The 19,019-nt window shown below is 46.3% G+C and overlaps 1 protein-coding gene across 3 annotated transcripts in view; it reads right to left on the reverse strand.

Moving 5' to 3' along the window:
- Nucleotides 1–5,460: 5,460 nt before the first annotated feature.
- Nucleotides 5,461–19,019, reverse strand: part of MDM4 (MDM4 regulator of p53) — a 49,318-nt gene continuing 35,759 nt past the window's right edge. The window contains exons 6-11 of one of the 3 annotated variants that reach the window (XM_038749477.1): nucleotides 18,586–18,647; nucleotides 17,796–17,898; nucleotides 13,392–13,552; nucleotides 11,611–11,763; nucleotides 10,094–10,174; nucleotides 5,461–6,526 (exon numbers count right to left, since the gene is read on the reverse strand). In XM_038749477.1, the coding sequence (XP_038605405.1) occupies nucleotides 5,957–6,526; nucleotides 10,094–10,174; nucleotides 11,611–11,763; nucleotides 13,392–13,552; nucleotides 17,796–17,898; nucleotides 18,586–18,647 (1,130 nt within the window). In that variant the 3' untranslated portion in view covers nucleotides 5,461–5,956. Of the gene's footprint in view, nucleotides 6,527–10,093; nucleotides 10,175–11,610; nucleotides 11,764–13,391; nucleotides 13,553–17,762; nucleotides 17,899–18,585; nucleotides 18,648–19,019 lie in introns of those variants that run through there. The other 2 variants (XM_038749476.1, XM_038749475.1) reach the window with 2 other exon arrangements.

Genomic DNA, 19,019 nt, shown 5'->3' on the forward strand with positions numbered 1-19,019 from the left:
CTCAGTTACTTCATCTGTAAAATGGGGGTTAAGACTGAGGCCCTATGTGGGACAGGGACTGTGTCCAACCCAATCACCTTGTATCTACCTCCGTGTTTAGTACAGTGCCTGGCACTTAACACGCAGTTAACAAATACATATAATTATGACAACCTCTCTCTCTCTATATATATATATAAATATAGAGAGAGATATATATTTATTTATATAGGTTGTCATAATTATCCTCTCCTGCTTGATAAGGGATGTAGGAGGAAACCATTCAGTTGAATTGAGTCCTACAGGTCAGCAGGAGTGGAGAATCACATGACTTCCAAGCTTGGCCTAACTTCTTCTAAGTAAATGACCATCTGGACCTTAGTCTGCATCCTCTATTCACCCCTCCCTCAGCCCCACAGCACTTATTTACAGATCCGTAATTTAATTTATATTAACGTCTGTCTCCCACTCTAGAAGGTAGGCGTGCCGTGGGCAAGAGAACATATCTACTACCTCTGTTATACTGTACTCTCCCAAGTGCTTGGTACAGTACTCTACACACAGAAAGTATAATTAACCGACTGATTATTGGAGACATCCAGGAAAGGTGGTTGTGAGCGGGGACTCTGTTGTATTTTACCTTCCCCAATGCTCTGCATGTGATAAATACCATCGATTGATCCCATAACCTCCTTCAGGAGCCACCTCTGGAGCGAAACAAAACGATCAGTTAAGTATTGGAGGGGTTACCTTCTCCCCGGCTCAGCCCTTGCCGGAAAGTTGTCAAATCTGTGTTTGGAAGGTTTCCTAATCCAAACTATTGCGGAAGCCCCTGGGGTCATTGGAGACAATGGCCAAGACGCTCCGGAGATGGGTGGCTCCTACAGAAAAATTCACTCACTCTCTCCAACTCCATCACCCCCAAGAGATACTCCAAAGAAAATTCCCACAAGCCGAGATGCCACACGACCTGACACCCAAAAGACAACCCCCCCCGACACAGGACATCACAAATCATGGCAAAATTAAAAATCTGTTTAATCCACAAAGACTGAAAGAATCGGCACCTATTCAAAGCATTATTTAAATAGTGCAAATAAGATAGTGACTTGAAGAAATTCAATGGAAAACTGATGAGAGCAAGAATATAAACTTACTTTTATATTGTTTCTTACTTTTTGCAGAGCTGAAAACAGAAGTCGGAGCATATACTTCCAACAATTGCACAGGGTTTACATATTAAGAATTTTCCTTTTTTAAACTTTAAAACTGTGGTAATACATTTCAAACACTGGAAAAGACGTAATATTTATCACTGTAATGGTTTTATCTTTTCTGCTCAATACTCTATTGCCCAGAATTAGAGGGAAGGACGCAGATCTCTAAGGAAAATTCAATTTAGGGTGTGACGACCACCAACAGAATCGGCTTTTCCATTACCTCTCACTTTGCCTTTCTCTCAAGAGGTCATGCTACTGTTGAACAAAAATTTTCTATTTTCCCCCCTGGCAATCTGTACATCAGTGAGAGGTGTCTGGTGATGGTGACCTTGGCTAATTGAAAGACACCACGTAGCTGGAGAAATTAGTTCTCTTTCACAGACGCAGATGTACGAGCCTGCAATACTGTTTCCACAGTGAAGTATTCAGAACATCAGTTTAGTCCCAATGGGATAAGGAAAAGTGTATCCCCTGAATCCTACCTGTTCTCTCCTCTTCCTTTGGTGGGAGAAGCAGACTGTTACCTTCCACCACTGTGAAGACCGGAGAGATTTCAAAAAGATAGGAAGAGGCCTACGGAGAATCTCCGGGGACACCGTGAGACGTCCCGACGGCTGCAGTGCTTTATTTGAATTTCCTTGTACAGTACCTGCCTGTTGATTGCGGGAGGACGGTCGGTAATGGCCAAAGCGAAACCCAGCTTACTTGCTGAAGAGTCCTATTGCCTTGAGACAGGGCTTCCCTAAGCCCCAAATCAGCCAACTTCACTACCTTGGACTATACAACTTCATTATATTGGACTTTAACACTCCACTACCTGGGAGAGGCGAATCGTCTCAGGACAGAGACGCCTCACTGGAAGCCTGGGACTGAAACAGACCTTTGGGAGTGGGTCATAATTGCTGAGAGATATGATTAAAGTTCATATCTGAATTCTTGCAATGGGGAACAGGAGTAAAGCTGTACCCCGAAAACAGTGAGAATGCAACAGTGGGCTAAGTGGAAGAAGAAATGGAGAAGAGGCGTCTTAGCGGCACAGCTACCCTGACGGGAGGAAAGTGATTTTTTAACAGGATTACGTCACACTGAGGCAGTAGCCGCTCTGGGAATGGAAGGGCTGTATTTGTGCTCTTCAGCCTGTTTGTACTCTTTCAAGAAAGGGGAAAAATACTGGTCTTAGTGTACACCCTGGAGACACTGGACAAACCCTTGATCAGAAAAGTTAAGACCAGCCAACTTGCTGCCTAAAATTATAGATATTGCACCTTAGGTTTCTTTAACTCATCAGCAAACACTACAAATTACCCTCTTGCCCTCAACAGCTGCTTGCTCAGGACAGAGTAAATCCTCTTGAAGTTCAGTTCATGGTTCACACAACTTATTGGTGGGGAGGGGGGTGGTTTCCTTTAAGTCTCTTGCTCAAAACAGGATCGGAGAGCATGGTACATCATCAGCTAAAGAACACCCTCCCTCCTACCAAAATAGGACAGCTGTACAGGTCAAGGTTACTGTGACCATTTCAAAATGGCAACAGTGAGATGGTCATACACCAGGACAAGACTTACCTTGCAGGTACTTGCTCTGAAAATCATCCCAACCCCACACAGTTCAAAAGTATCTAACTATAGGCTCTTCCTGTGTCTCTTGCTTCTTTTTGAGGTTGGTTCACGTCCCTCCAATCACAAGACTTTCTGGGAAGCGTGACCAAAGAACGTACACCTAGCATTTCCATTGGCAGAGAAACAAAACAAATCTCTGAAACATTTCTAATTGTATCTTTCCTTTGGCAAAGTCTTTCTTCAGACTTCCCACGTCCATAACCTGGAAAGAGAATCTGAGCGTGACCCATTTCTGATTTCCAGTTTTATAGTTTTGGCCAGGGAAGTTGTGATGACACTTAAGCCGTTTAATACAGATCACTGCACACACCAAGCGCTCAGTAAATGAGTGACTAACTGATTTAGCTTATTAACACAATTCCTCTTAACAGGGACCGAAAAGAATAATTTCTAAACACCTGAAACACCTGGGCTTTCAGAAATGGACTGGCGATAACAAGATTCACAGTATCCAAACAAGTGCTTTCAGACTTGTACACACATAGTGAATTTTCCGGCATACAACGTGGGGGTACATCCCACGCACTTAGTAAGTACAGTGCTCTGCCAACAGTAAGCGCTCAATAAATACGACAATGAATGAAAGGAAAGAACTTATATGGAACATGGAAGTCACCGCTGAAATACTTTTTCTTCTGTTCAATCCAGGGTCTAGGGTACACCTGCTTTACATTCGTCAGCACCACTACTTTCTTGACAATGAGTGGTTGATGTGAATGTGGCTCGGCATCAAGGGAAATCAGAGCTATTTGGTAATCATGCTGGTTTGACCCAGAGAAACAAATGATTGCTCAAATCACCGTTCGGCTCCATCCCACACGACTCAGACGTACAACACAAATATACATTAAATACACAGCTGCAAACTTTGCAGTGGTTACTCAGTCACTGGCAGTGATAGGTCTGATTTTATAGCACTTAAAACTCCCTAAATCCAGTGCAGAGAAATTATAATGCAGGTAGGTTCCATTTGACCTTTGAGGAAATAAATCAGTTACTTTAAGAAGGGAACTAGGGAAATCAGATGGTCTTTCGCACTTAAGTTCAAGTAGCTAAAGGGGAAAGGGACAATTTAAAAGAACCACTTTTGACAGAACATAGAAAAACAGAAACTCACAACCCCAAGTTCAGGCCACGGCTACCCAAATGACAGCTATCTAAATTCATCGGTCACCGACATCGAGGTTAGCCTGGAAAACTGGGAAAGGACAAAAAATGTTTGGACAACTAGACAAGGTTGAGCGCACACTGGTCTGAGAAAAATCAAATCCGGGTCTGTTTATCCTTTCAATTATCCGGACTAGCTTCAGTCCCAATTAGTTAAGATAATCAGCTTTCTCCTGTAAACATCTCAAGATGAACTAGAGAGAGGCAGTGGGAACTGCTTTGATGGGCACCATTCCCCCCCAGGAACCCATGAAAGAAGTCAGGGGACCAGGGGCAATGCAAGAAACTCCAGCCCCATTTTTCAAAGCTAAGACTGAACCAAGCAAAGACCAACAGAGGCATCAGGACGTACCTTAGAGCTAGCTCAGTAGACACATATATTCTGAATTCCTTTGGATATCTGTGACTTTATAGAGGCGGAACACTTAGCTCAAGTGCGACTCCCGGGTCCCCCTATCTTGGCCTCCTTGGGAAACTCCCAAGGAGCATACAAAGCAAAAACCCCACAGAGGAGAGCACATTCCAGGGGAGGAGAGCGGGGGAATTAATGTTCTTCCATTTGAACACAGCTCCTGATCTCAGGGCTCCTCCAAAAGAAAGCCAACTGCCTGAAGTGGTAGGGACCAAATTCAAGAGTGATTTTGGGTTCGCACAGTAGGCTGCTGGGTCACAATTCCCATGGGAACACTTTTGGGCTGTCATCTGCTGAAGGGGGAGTGGGGAGTCAGAAAATACGCTTTAGAACAGCTTCGCCGGGCTAGAAAAGGGAAGGACTCCAGGGCCCCAGTTACACGACTGCATCTACAACCCGGTACACACCAGAACTTGCTGTTAGGAACCACCCAGGAAATGGTAAAACAAGCCACTTCCTATTCAAGAGCTCCACTCCATTAACTGTCTCATAGACCCTGGCTTATGTGAACTCAAAGCAATTTCAGGGCACTGCAGCCTGCCACAGGAATACATTTCTCCAAGTTGGTCTAATCATTCTTTCCCCATTCAGGGGAAATACCACCCGAGTCAAGTACTAGAACAAAAGTGGCTACGGAACAAAGGGGAAGTGGATTCGTAAGGCAACAGGAGAATGGCTTCTACTGGTTCCATAGCTACAGGACCTAAGCAACACAGATGAAACCAGTCGAAGCCCAAATTTCCTTACTGAAGCGAGGGAGCAGGGCTGGCTACAGGATCTCATGGAGTTGGGCTTGTAAACGTAACATGGTGGACCTGAACTGACAGGCTTGCCTGGCATCACGGCTACACTAGCAAATTATCGGCACAGTTCCCTTCAACAGTATCACTTTTCCCGGAATACCTGAACAGCCGGGGCCCAGCTGTACCATGGGGCCTAAGTTATTCAGGTTACTTTGTTATAGTGATGTCCTGAAATCTATGCCTGAAATTTTTTTTAAGGAAAGAGAGGGAGAGGGAGAGGGAGAGGGAGAGGGAGAGGGAGAGGGAGAGGGAGAGGGAGAGGGAGAGGGAGAGGGAGAGGGAGAGGGAGAGGGAGAGGGAAGCACTGTATACAGCTGTTGGGACAGAGGTAGAAAGAGGATAAAGAGATTCCTCCTGTTGAGATGTATCAGAGGGCAAATGGTGTTCAAGGGGAAACACTGAACGAGAATCACACCAGCTGATTTCCATTATGTGACTTGGTACTTTAAGTCTAAGTATTTTTTTGGCTTCTGGCCTGAAACATCCAGATAACTGAAGCCAAACAGCACGTTCGGCCTGAATTACTGGGATTGCTTGCAGGTTTAGACCCCCTCAGAGCGGAGATGGTTCCTGAAGCCTTTCCGTTTGCGGAATCCCAACTGAGTTGAGAAGTCAACAACCACAAGGCGGGGCGGGAGGGGGTAAGATGAGTCACGGGGGGGAGGGGGAGAGGGATTGGGGTTCGGTTTCTGCTCATTCCAGTGCGGGCAGCACTTCCCTGACCGGTTACCATTTCTCTGCAGTTCAGCGCCTCGACTATACCACGAAGGTCTTGATCACCATCTGGATGTCCTTCTTACAGACGGGGCAGGGAGCTCCACCCTTCTTCAATTTTTTGGCACAGCGAAAACAGGCAACGAGATGAGCTGTCCTCCCGTGGACAATGTTCCCATCCCGCAGCCTCTTTTCACACAGGCTGCAGAGCTCCAGCAAGTTCTGGGAATCCTCCAGGGATGCCCCGTCTGCCTTCTGGTCGCAGAGGTGGTCGGACTGTTCTCCCAGGCTCGAGACGGTCTCCTGGCTCTCTGAGCCCTCGGCCAAATCCAAGAACTCCACCGAGCCGCAGGGATCTGGTTTGGGTTTGTCTTGCACGGCGTAGGGGTCTCTGGCTCGGACAACCGGGGCCGAGATAGTTCTTCGACAGTCGGGCACGTCAATTCCTTCATCTTCCCTCTTTCGGGGGATGGCGGTGATGTCTGACATGGAGAAGGAATGAGAGAGCCTGGGGCAGTCTGAATACCAATTCTTCCTCAGGGCCCAGCACCGGAAACAGTACTTTTTGCTTGGAGAGTTGAATTTCTTGCACTTGCTACATTGCCACCCATCCTACAGGACCAAGGAAAGAGCCCACAAAGTGGGGTGAATTAGTCATCGGCTTTCTGAAACACCCAGTTCTGCTGTTGGAGGGGGATAGGAGGGAGAGAACTAGCTGCCTTTACTCTGCTGGTACTGCCGATATATTGGAGCTGAGTGGTTTCCCCTCATTTTTCCCCCTCAAGGGACAGTGTCAAAAACGCTTGGGAAGATTTGCCTGACATTCCCACTTGCTGACCCGGGAGGATGCTTCAGAACAAACCCAACCAGGGTACGATATTGTAAGGGAGGCCATGAGTTTCTCTGCATAGATTGGGTAATATGTTAAAAGGTTATTGCCACTCCCTACAGCTATCTTGCTCCAGATTTTGACTTCGGCTCACTCTCCCACTGTTACTGCTCCCCTCCATCAGTCTTCTACAAACAAGCAGCATCATAGCCTAGTGGAAAGAGCCCGGGGCTGGGAATCAGAAGCCTTGGGCTCTAATCCTGGCTCCATCACTTGTCTGCTGTGTGACTGTGGGCAAGTCACAACTTCTCTAGGCCTCGGTTTCCTCATCTGTTAACTGGAAATTAAATCCCACTCCCTCCTATTTAGACTGTGAGCCCACTGTTGGGTAGGGACCGTCTCTGGATGTTGCCAACTTGTACTTCCCAAGGCTTAGTACAGTGCTCTGCACACAGTAAGCGCTCAATAAATACGATTGATTGATTGATTGACTGTGAGCCCTGTGTAGGACAGAGACTCTGTCCAACCTGGCTATCGTATCTAATTCAGCCCTTAGTACAGTGCTTGGCACATTGTTATACCATACTCTCCCAAGTGCTTTGTACAGTGCTCTGCACAAAGAAAGCGTTCAAAAGTAAGTACTTAACAATTACCCTTCAAAAAGAAAAAAAAGGCAGGGAGACTTCGGAGCCTAGAGAACCCAAGGGCTCTCAGAAATCTTTGCAAGATCATTTGAAGGTAAAACTGGAGGCATAATCTTCAAAACATTGCTAAAATCCACCCTTTCCTCTACTATCAAGTTAATCCAATCATTCATCCCATCCCACCTTGATTACTGTATCGGCCACCTGTCGCTCCCCACTCCAGTCCATACTTCACGCTACTGCCCGGATCATTTTCCTACAGACACATTCAGTCCCTGTTTCCCCACTCCTCGAGAACCTCCAGTGGTTGCCCATCCACCTCCACATCAAACAGAAACTCCTCACCACTGGCTTTAAAGCATTCAGTCACCTTGCCCCCTCATGCCTCACCTCGCTACTCTCCTACTACATCCGAGACACAGGCTTCACTCTCTAATGCTTACCTTCTTTATGAACTTCAATCTTGCCTATGGCGCTGCCAATCTCTTGCCCACGACCTGCCTCTGGCCTGGAACTCCCTCCCTCCTCATATCTGACAGACAATTACTTCAAAGTCTTACTGAAGGCACCGCACCCCAAGAGCCCTCCTTTCCTTTCCTTCAACTCCTTTCTGTGGCCTGACACGTTCCCTTTACTCACCTCCCCTCCCAGTCCCAAAGCACTTAATACAATTATTTATTTATATTAATGCGTGTCTCCCCCTCTAGACTGTAAGCTCGATGTGGGCAGGGAATGTGTCTGCTATGTTGTACTCTCCCAAGCACTTAGTACAGTGCTCTGCACACAATAAGTGCTCAATAAATACGACTGACTGATGGACTGAGACAATTGTAACTGGCCAGTTAAATTAAAACTCCTAGCAAACTTCAACACAAAAATCATTTATGGATTACTTCAGGATCTGCCGTCTAAACTGTGGTTAGTCTGGATTCTTTGTTTCTCCTGCAGCCTGATTTTGGCCACTTTACTGATCACTAGCACTTCCACCACACAGGTAACAAAGACTGGAGGAATGTTGGGTATTGACAGCTCGTGTGAGGTTTGATGAGAGGGTTTTGAATGGAAAGCCTAAAACGGGAAGGCCGTTTATGGATTTACTTCATTTCCAGCAACCCCTTTCCCACCTTGAGTACCTCAAAGAATCTATAGTTAAGGGTATGGCTCCCACTCCCTTATACAACAGCAAGCAGCTCACTGAACTGTATGCACTTTCCTTAATTCAAGGGCTGTTAGCTGGTGCCAAATCAGTGGTACTTAATGTGGGAAATTACCTTGCATTGGAAGGGTCTACAATTTGATGAAGGCTTCCATGACTACCCCTAGACCAAGGCCAACCCCTCAAGTTTAGAAACATAACTCAGTTGTCCACAGGCATGGCCAATCCCATTTCTCAGCCGAGGACGATGCCTCAAAAATGAAGCTCAAAACATTTAGGTTCTGTCAGTTTATAAAATCTGGGCACTATAACCAACTGTGAAACATCTGCGAGACATCTGGACACAGTTTAGAAACTGAAAGGAAGAGAAGCATGATGTGCCCCCGGCTCAAAGAGACCAGTACACGGTGCAAACAATCTTTTCATTTAAGAACCTGGAAACCACTGGTTTAATGGGTGATTTGAGAACGAGCAACCAGGAAAAATAAGGGTGACCTCATATTGGACAAGGTGGAATTGTCAGGTCACCTCCTGACAATTTGTTTTCACGTCTGGAAGGCGCAAGGTGGGTAACTGAAATCCACAGATTACTTCCCAGTTCTCTTTAACCATGGACTTTACTTCCACTCCCGCTTATCTTTAAATGGCTACTCGGGGGCAGGGGAGCCACACTGCCTTTTGGGAACTTCACATCCCCCTCATTCTTCCCATCTAACTTACAACTTATTTAACAGAGGTGCTAAGAAGGAAGGACCTCGCTAAAAGATAAGCAGGTGAGAGAAACAGGAAAGAGAAGGGGGGCCTGGTACATCAAGCCAAGAGACAACCCCAGCCCCAAATGCTTTATTCTCCACTCTGAATCTGCAGGGCAATATGGACATCTTTTCTTCCTACACCACAGAAAGCGCATTTGAAGTTATAAGTAACTTTTGTTATAGGGTAAGAACAAGGGATTTGAATGATACGAGGCCAGTGCCGGGGATTTTCAGGGGCACACAGATAATGAGAGGAAGAGAACCAGAAGAGACCATATTATTCTTAATCATCCTCAAGGGGTTAAGGGTTTTACCTACTCTGTTGTATTGTAGTCTCCCAAGTGCTCAGTACACTGCTCAACACTCCATTAGCGCTCAATAAATACTATTGATCAATTCACTGACTGAAGGAGTGGCAGATTTGGGCACCATGGCCCAATCACAGCGGAACTCGTCTTGACGGGTCAAGACGGTGTCGGGAAGAGGGTGAGTAAAGTATTGTGCTCTCCCAAGCACTTAGTACAGTGCTCTGCACACACAGTAAGCATTCAACATTGAAGATGAATAAAGGCTGAACTAAATCGCGCCTATTTACTCACTCGCAAAATATCCAATACAAACCTCCAGAAGTGGATTGGAAAGCCACGAAGAGTACTCCTCAGCTGCTCTCAAAGGGCATTCGGTACGGAGTCAGAGAAAAAAAATATAAACTCTCCCACCCAAGCCAACTGCTGAAACGGCATCTGGTGGTGGATGGAGAGCCGCGGCCTGCATATGTTTGAAATGGATGCATACCTCAGAGGCAACCTCTGTATCAGTGTCATCGCTTAGGCATTGGGAGTCCTCAAGGTCATCATATATCTTAACTTCAATCACCTGCGAAGGCAAAGAACACTCATGAGTACAGTTGACAAGGATGACACATGGGATATCATGTGTCCAGCCTGGAATGGAAGGATTTCTGGTTTGGATTTCAACTTCTGTGGCCTCTGTGGCTAATGATAATAGCAACTGTGGTATGTGTCAAGCCCTTTCTGTGTGTCAAGTACTGTTCTGAGCGCTGGGGAAGATAAAGAACCATCAGGTCAGTCACAGGCTGCAATCTAAGTAGAAGGGAGAACAGAAGGGAGAAGCAGCGTGGCTCAGTGGAAAGAGCATGGGCTTTGGAGTCACAGGTCATGGGTTCAAATTCCAGCTCCGCCAACTGCCAGCTGTGTGACTTTGGGCAAGTCACTTAACTTCTCTGTGCCTCAGTTACCTCATCTGTAAGATGGGGATTAAGACTGTGAGCCCCCCGTGGGACAACCTGATCACCTTGTAACTTCCCCAGGGCTTAGAACAGTGCTTTGCACACAGTAAGCACTTAAACGCTATCATAATTAATAAGAACAGGTACTGAATCACCAATTTTATGGATGAGGTAACTGAGGCACTGAGAAGTTAAGTGGCTTGGCTAGCCTGACAAAAATGGGAAGTTGGGCGGAAGGTGGATCTAGAAGTGACTTGCTAGAGCTGCTCCTCTGCCAGCTGGTCCACACAGAGGCATGGGACCCAAGCCCAACTGGATGGACAGACTTCCCCTGTGACTGACTTCCCCGAGGTAGCCACCGAAGCCTTCCCCACTAGGAATACAGAAAAATAGGACTTGTTGATTAAAGGAAGAAATGAGCAGCTGTATCTGTGCACTGAAGGGAGTGTTCACAAGAAATTCAGTGGGTGGGATCCAGATAAATCATATTCTGCTTAGTTTTCTTTTGACTTTGAAGAATGTGTCAAGTGAGCCTTTCCGAAAAACAGGATCTCATGAGCCAGCGCAATATTATCAAGGGGAAAATGGAAGCACCTATTAAACATTTTTAACTAAAAGCTGAAGTTTACAGTCCAGGCAGGCGGACACCAGGGGAATGGGAAGCGGGGTTTACAATGCTACTACTATTTTCCAAAATTATCCAGCCCACAAAGATTCTATTTGGCTGCAGCCTTACCTGGGATTCCGATGAACCTTGCTGTCATCCTACTGCTTGCTCCCCAATAGCTGAGCAAACACATGTGCTTGCCTAGAGTAAACCCACCCAAAATTCACCACCCCTAGACACTCCGAAAACCAGAGAGAACCGAAAGAGAAAGCCGAGTATGTGAAACCTTTTTTTGCCCAGTGTCTGATTTTCACTTCTCCACACTGCCAATTTTCCAAGAGGCCCAGCAGGTGCTTGTCTTCATGACTAGTTAATAGTGTACTTGCAAGTTTGTGCATGTAAACTAGCACGAGCAGCCTTCTGGCTGCATCCTAGATCCAGTTTCCCCGGACTTACCTTTTTGTCATTCTCTTTCCCCGCTCCTTCTTCACAAGTTTGATCGGGATGGTCGTCAGCTTCGACTTTTCCCACATTTAACGGCTCTGATCCCGATTCGTTCAAGAACCACAAGTCATCTGTAGTGTCTGAAACAATGGCAGTATCTATATCCTGGTGGAATTAAAAAAGGAGTAAAATTGCTCAGAGATCAGTGGCTCACACACGCCCCGAAAAGGTAAGATCACTAGGGCCACTGCTCAACTTCTTCCCCACGGCCTTTCTTTGCGGTCCCTTCATAGATGCTGGGTTGAAGTGCAACACACCCTCCCTCAGGATACAAAAAGACTGGTGAAGCTCCCCAATTGCTGGAGCTCGCTAACTTGAATAGCATAATTTTTCAAAACAGGTCTTCAGTGAAGTCAGCCTGATCGCTGGGGGATACTGTGACCTAATTCATGGAAACTGGGACTGGAAGTCAAGAAATCTGGGTTTTATTTCTGGCTCTGCCCTGCTGTGTGTCCTTCACCAAGTTACTTAGTCCCTGAGTCTCCACTTCCTTATCTGTGAACTGACAATACTACTTGCTTCTCCCTACCTCACAGGGATTGTGTGAGGAGAAAATGAGATCATTGATGTGAAGGCACTTTAGGAAAATAAAAGCGCTGCTGCACAGAAAACAGAGTAAAAAGGTAACAAGATCAGCAGTTGAAAACTGTCAGAAGCAATTTCAAAGAGCTAAAAAAAAGTCAGGAAGGGCAAACTGGAGTTGCACTACTTGACAAAAATTCTCTTCACTCTCCTCCCTCAAGACGGTATTGTGGGCATTTGGTATTCACCCCACCCTCAGTCCAAGGCACGTTAAGTGTGTATGTATGTACATATGTACATACACACAAACACATACACAAATCATACATACACACACACCCATATATATGTACATGAATGCTGTGGGGCTGAGGGTGGGGTGAATACCAAATGCCTCAAAATTGTATATATAAAGTATAATTGTATTGTACAGTATAAAACATGATGTAATAATATATAATGGTTATAGAATGTGAATTAAGAGGTTATGCTAAATATATATTAAATATACTATTTGTAGTAATGTCTCTCCCTTTGGACCGTAAGCTCATTGTGGACAGGGAAGATGCCTACCAACTCAGTTATATTGTACTCTCCCAAGTGCTTCGTACAGTGCTGTGCACACAACAGGAGTACAATAAATTCCACTGAATGATTGGCCGATTTGGAGGAATCCACTGCCTGTACAGGACTCCACCTGAAAGCTAGTCTGTTTGATGACAACATTTTAAATCCATTCACGCAGACATGATTATCAGGAAATATGCCAGGAACCTGAACCCTTCCTTCACTCCGCTGTACCACCTTCTCAAGACTTAAAAACATCAATCAATCAATCAATCAAGAAAATTGGCTCCCCGGGAGTCTACCTGCACCTGCCAAATTCAAAGTCCAGCTCTTCATTACGAACATTCTTCTTCATTCTCTTGCTACTATTCTCTCTCCTATCCCTTCAACATGGCCTTGAGAGGGATATTCCAGAGGTTACTTAGTGGACATACAGCACACAATGCTATCAATCAAGCATCAGTATTTATTGGGCAATTACTGTGAGAAGAGCACTGCACTACGCACTTGTGAGGATACCAGCCAAAAGTGAACACAGAACCCAAACAATACCAGGTGGCTGAATTGCTAAAAACAAGATTCCCACAAACTTCCCTGAACCCTGGAAAGGGCAAAGACCCAGCCCAAACTTTTTATTCACTTACCTGGTTTGTCTGCAAGTCAGTGGAGCCATTACTTCTAGGCATGTAATTGTTTCTCAGATTTCCTAAGAACCACCAAGGGAGCCCGGCTACATCCCACTCCTCAAATACCAGGTCCAGTTTTTGTTGCTTGCTTTGTGGTACATTTTCTATTAAATCTTCATCTGCAGAAGCCAAAGAAGGAAGAAGATGGGAAGATCTTCCAAAAGCTTTGCCCTGCTCTGCCATGAGAGCATGAGAAGAGTAGCAGTGCCTTTGAGGTCCTGAGAACTAGACTCCTTTCCTCCGCCTCCATTTCCCCCATCTTTAGACACTCACCTCTATTCCCACTGAACACTGAAAGCTGGAGCCCCTCCCTTTTGCCAGCCTGTGTCGTCTACGCACTTGGCACTGTGACACTCACCCCACCCCCAGTCCCACGGCAATGATATATACAACTCCATACTCTGCTGCTTCCTTGACCTGTATTTTAATGTCTGTCTTCTCACTAGATTGCAAGCTCCTCGAGGGGAGGAAATCTAACAACTCTACTGTAGTGTACACTTCCAGGAAGTGCTTAACGAACACCACAATTATTAAGTGTTTAGTACATGGCTCTTAAGCACTCAAACACCACTGAGTGATTCTGGTATTGGACTGGGTCACCCCATCACTGGAGTCAAAGGTATGGGGGTGGCGGGGTACAGACTGAGGGTTAGACTGTTCCCCCATCTTTGTCACCATCCAAAGAGAAGAGGTAGGAGGGCACCCACCCTTTATATCTTGAGTTTGAGGGGTCTTGGCCCAGAAAAGTGTCCTGGCAGATATCTTATTCTTGTTACTATTACTCTATTTATTTATTTATTACTCTATTTATTTATTACTCTATTTATTTTACTTGTACATATCTATTCTATTTATTTTATTTTGTTAGTATGTTTGGTTTTGTTCTCTGTCTCCCCCTTTTAGACTGTGAGCCCACCGTTGGGTAGGGACTGTCTCTATATGTTGCCAACTTGTACTTCCCAAGCGCTTAGTACAGTGCTCTGCACCAAGTAAGCGCTCAATAAATACGATTGATTGATTGATTGGTTACCTGCTCCAGTTCACTGTTTGGAGCTTGTTATCTTCGGGATTTTAACTTTAGAAATGTTTTTATTTCTTTGGGAAGGCTTCCCAAGCATTAGTTGGTGGGTGCCGGGACCAACTCTTTGTCAGCTTCATCATCTCACAGCAGTCAGAGTACATCTTTGACAAATGCTTGTGAAGGAGATGGGGAGGATGATGATGATGACATTGATGAACTTACTACCTATATCCAAGGAACAGACTCTTGAGAAATCTTTGAACTGTCTCTATTCCTGCTACAAGTGTGCAGGGGTGGGTGATGGAGAAAGTAAAACGTGATAGAAAGAGACCATCAGAGCTTGCAGGGTACTTCTTCCATCCAGCTTTTATTTAGCATAAGCCGGACCAACTGTCTTTCATAAGAAATTAAGCCGGACCAACTGTCTTTCATAAGAAATTCAGCCCTCCAAACTGAGTCTTTAGAGGAGCTGGAAGGTGGAAAAAGAAGGGACTGGGTGAACTGCATGGGAACCCAGAAGTGAAGCACTTTTCGGCCTTGGTGGCTCTGTGGCTGTATGGCTTAGTATGCCACCTTTGGCCTTTAGGCCAAGGCCTGATAATAATAATAATTACGGCATTTGTTAAGTGCTTACTAAGTGCCAAGAACTATAATAAGCACTGGGGTAGATTCAGGGTAATCAAGTTGTCCCACATGGGGCTCACACTTTTAATCCCCATTTTACAGATGAAGTAACTGACACACAGAAAAGTTGGGTGACTTGCCCAAGGTCACATAGCAGACAAGTGGCGGAGCCAGGATTAGAACCCACGTCCTCTGACTCCCAAGCCCATGACCTTTCCATTAAGCCACGCTGCTTCTCTGCAGCTTGTGGCTTATGTGGATGCCCAACGTAGACTAATTCTGTTAAACTGATAAAGCTGTCAGAGGTCCGAGGTTTCTACAGCAGGAAGGCTACTCATTCCTCAGGGAAAGCTCATTTGCACAGGACGCCCATTATCTGCAGGACCGGATTCCAGAAAGAACCTAGGCAACGCCATACCGGGTCAGACTAAGAGACCATCCAACCCGGTACTGTGTTTCCAACAGTGACACCTTCGAGACGTGTGGGAGAAACAACGTGATGGTTTCCCTCCCAGACATTCCCCTTCATCATCATCATCATCATCATCAATCGTATTTATTGAGCGCTTACTATGTGCAGAGCACTGTACTAAGCGCTTGGGAAGTACAAATTGGCAACATATAGAGACAGTCCCTACCCAACAGTGGGCTCACAGTCTCGTGGAGAGGGCCATACCACGGACCACTGCTAACAGGTCTCTCTCGAGTAGCCACCACGGACTTCTCTAAACATCATTCGGGACTTTATTCCTTCGTGAATCCATATGGTGCCCTGACGTGAATCCCTGATAATAACAATAATAATGATATTTGTTAAGTGCTTACTAGGTGCAAAGCACTGTTCTAAGCACTGGGGGATACAGGGTGATGAGGTTGCCCCAGGTGGGGCTCACAGTCTTCATCTCCATCTTACAGATGAGGGAACCGAGGCTCAGAGAAGTTAAGTGACTTGCCCAAATCACACAGCAGACATGTGGAGGAGCCGGGATTAGAATCCATGACCTCTGACTCCCAAGCCCGTGCTCTTTCCACTGAGCCACGCTGCTTCTGATGAAAGTAAGGTGCACCCAAACTACTTACCACACTTAGGCGGAAACCAGTGTACGATGTTATGAAACCTGGGGGCATGCCAGAAGAAGCTGTCGACTGAGTGATCAGACTATGTACGTGCGCTACATCATCCTGAGTAATAGGGAGGGTTCCAACTGGATCGGGAGTCCTGAAGAAAGCACTCTACGCTTTATCTTACTTGCTTCAATCACACTAGACGGCGGGTGACATGCCCTCTCTGAGTCAAGGCCGTACTTTATCTCCTAGGCCCATCTGCTCAAGCTGAACCAACTAGTCTGCAGTCCTGGCAAGAAGTTTCAGTGGACGAACCCGCTTCATTCTCTCCTAATCGCCACACGGGCTCAATGTCTGGTCACTGCCTGTCAGACAGGTAGTACAGTGCTCTGCACACAGTAAGCGCTCAATAAATACGATTGATTGAAGGGGCAGGAAACAGACAGCTCTACAACTGCCTGCTGCATTGCCGGCCTCCTTGACTCACATCGGAGACAGACTTCGCGGGAAAGTGCGCTTCTTAATTACAGAAGACTGGGAGTGGAAAACAACAAGAATTCTAAGACTGCACATGCCATATCCCCCAACCTGAATGGATTTTTAAGATCTGATTCAGTTTCCTTCCTACGTAATCTATGGAAAGGGGAAAAAGTCAACCCACTTGATAAACTGACACCAGGAAGGTCTGAAAAACTTCTGACAGCACTGCTTGATTGATGTGCTATTTGGGCTTAACCTGCCACTTTCGCCCAGGATTTCTTTATTTATGAGGCCAAGAACCTGGATGAGAAACGTGTTTGCTGTAAAATACTTTCGGTGGAGATCTATGAGTCTGCACATTTTGCACATAAAACTGCAGTTCTGGGAGATTGTTTTCCGCAACGGAGCTTTTACTGAGCTTCCAACAACCTACTAACTCAGCTCACTGGGACATTCCAACCTGACGCCACGGGGACCGAGGGCCTAGTCTTAGCTCGCCGTGAGACTTCCAGCAGGTAAGGCCTCATATCCTCCCCTCCTTCACCTTCCATGAACTTCAGGGCCCCAAGAGTGAGCATTTCCCTCTACACATTCCACGCAAAATTGTCAGATCAAACAAAAGTCCACCTATAAAAGACACCTCTCCAATTTGCCCAGTCTATGACTGGGGAAGTGCAAGCACCAAGGAGGATTAGACATACTTTGTGTGGAAGGTGTTCCAGTCATAGAAGGAAGACATGACTGTGGGGAGCCTGGGTATTTGAGATGGAAAAAGACTCCTGGCCTTTCTCCCTCTGGCCAAGGTGATGCTCTCCATCGGATGGCTCTTCACAGTCCTTGTCCTATAACTCTAGACTCCTTAAAGATCCATCTTAAAATAAACACAGGTTCCAGACACCTTCACACAATTCATTACAAGCTAAATTAAACTACCTATGGGGTTGGTGCGGGGGGAGAGGAGAATAGGGATCTAGTCACATACAAACATACATATCTCATACTCCTGAATGCTGAGAGAGCACATCAATTAACAGTGCTTTGAGACTCACAAACAGCTGCTTTAGTGGGGCTAACTCACTTCAGTAAATTCTGGCTCAGGGAAGTGCATTTCATTCCTTTTTCTTTTTTTTTTAACCTCCTCAACCCCTCTCCTTCCCCAGATCCACACTTGCCTTCTCCGGGGCTTCTGCGTTTGCGCTGTGAGGTAGTCAGGGTGGCAGCAACATCACCTTCTTCTGGCCTTTTCCCGGGGCTGGCGCTTTCCTCCACACTCTGCTAGGAGGAAGGAGAAAGTCACCCATCAGTGCCGGGGGGAAGATGACTAGGACAGGGGATGTAGCAATTCCGTCCTGGGTCACCAGTTGCAGTGCAACACAATGGGTTAAGCACAGGAACATGGGAAAGCTGGAGAACACACCACTCATCGAACGCTACGCCTGGGGAAGATGTCCGGTTGGGAGAGGAGTCCAACACCGCTCATTTTTGCCGTAGCAGTCGTGGGCTCCTCCGTTCCGAAAACGAAGAGGCATCATTCGGGGAACTAACCCAATCGTCTAGACAGATAAGATCCTGACAACAGAGTTTTTCCGGGGTTTTCAGGAAGCTGGAGGAAACGGCCTGACAGGCAGCTAGGCAAAACCAGATGACGCAGTTCCCAAAAAGCGTTTTGCTCACTCCAACACACGCATACACACTCATGCAAACTCCAGAGAAAAGTGCCAACTTGAGGGAGTGAAGGCAAGAAGTGCTACATCCCAAAAAAAGACTCAGAGAATGGAACTCTGTTATGGGCAGAACAGAGAAGGGTCCCTCTGTCCTTGGACGGTGGACTCCCAAGAACTTGCGGCAAAAATGCCAACCAGGCTAGTGGTGGCCAGACAATGTTTTGGGAGTCCAAGATCCACAGGTACAGAGAAGGGGCCACTCTGTACAACAAAAGAAGTCACCAGGCGGTGAGTTTACCTTCAGTTGGTCTTGGCTGGGAATATCCATGCTCTGTTCCTGTGCGAGAGTCTGTGCGGCATCTAGATAGCAAGTAAAACAAAAGAAACAAACCCTCCCTGGTAATAGCCATTCTCTCCACACGAAATGAGCCGAAGCTGGCCACCCGGGTGGAGGGGAAAGGGTCACCCTTGATGGATACGGTGCGTCGTTCTCTGGTGTGTGGACGGGGTAGCAAGGCCAAGAAGAACTTCGTTCAAATGGATCTCAATATCGTGGATTGGCCCAGCACTTTAGGACAACGTCTGACACTCTGTAGGTGCTTCATAAATACCCGCACTAACTAAATAGGGTTCTGTTAACTTCGAGGTGTCCGCCCTCCCTGCCCTCCCGCAAAAGTGATCCTCCAATGAAGTGAAATTTTTCTCTCGTCTCCCGGCCGGCTGCCGGATTCT

This window comes from Tachyglossus aculeatus, chromosome 7 (genome assembly GCF_015852505.1).
Source record: "Tachyglossus aculeatus isolate mTacAcu1 chromosome 7, mTacAcu1.pri, whole genome shotgun sequence".
Classification (NCBI taxonomy): Eukaryota; Metazoa; Chordata; class Mammalia; order Monotremata; family Tachyglossidae; genus Tachyglossus; species Tachyglossus aculeatus.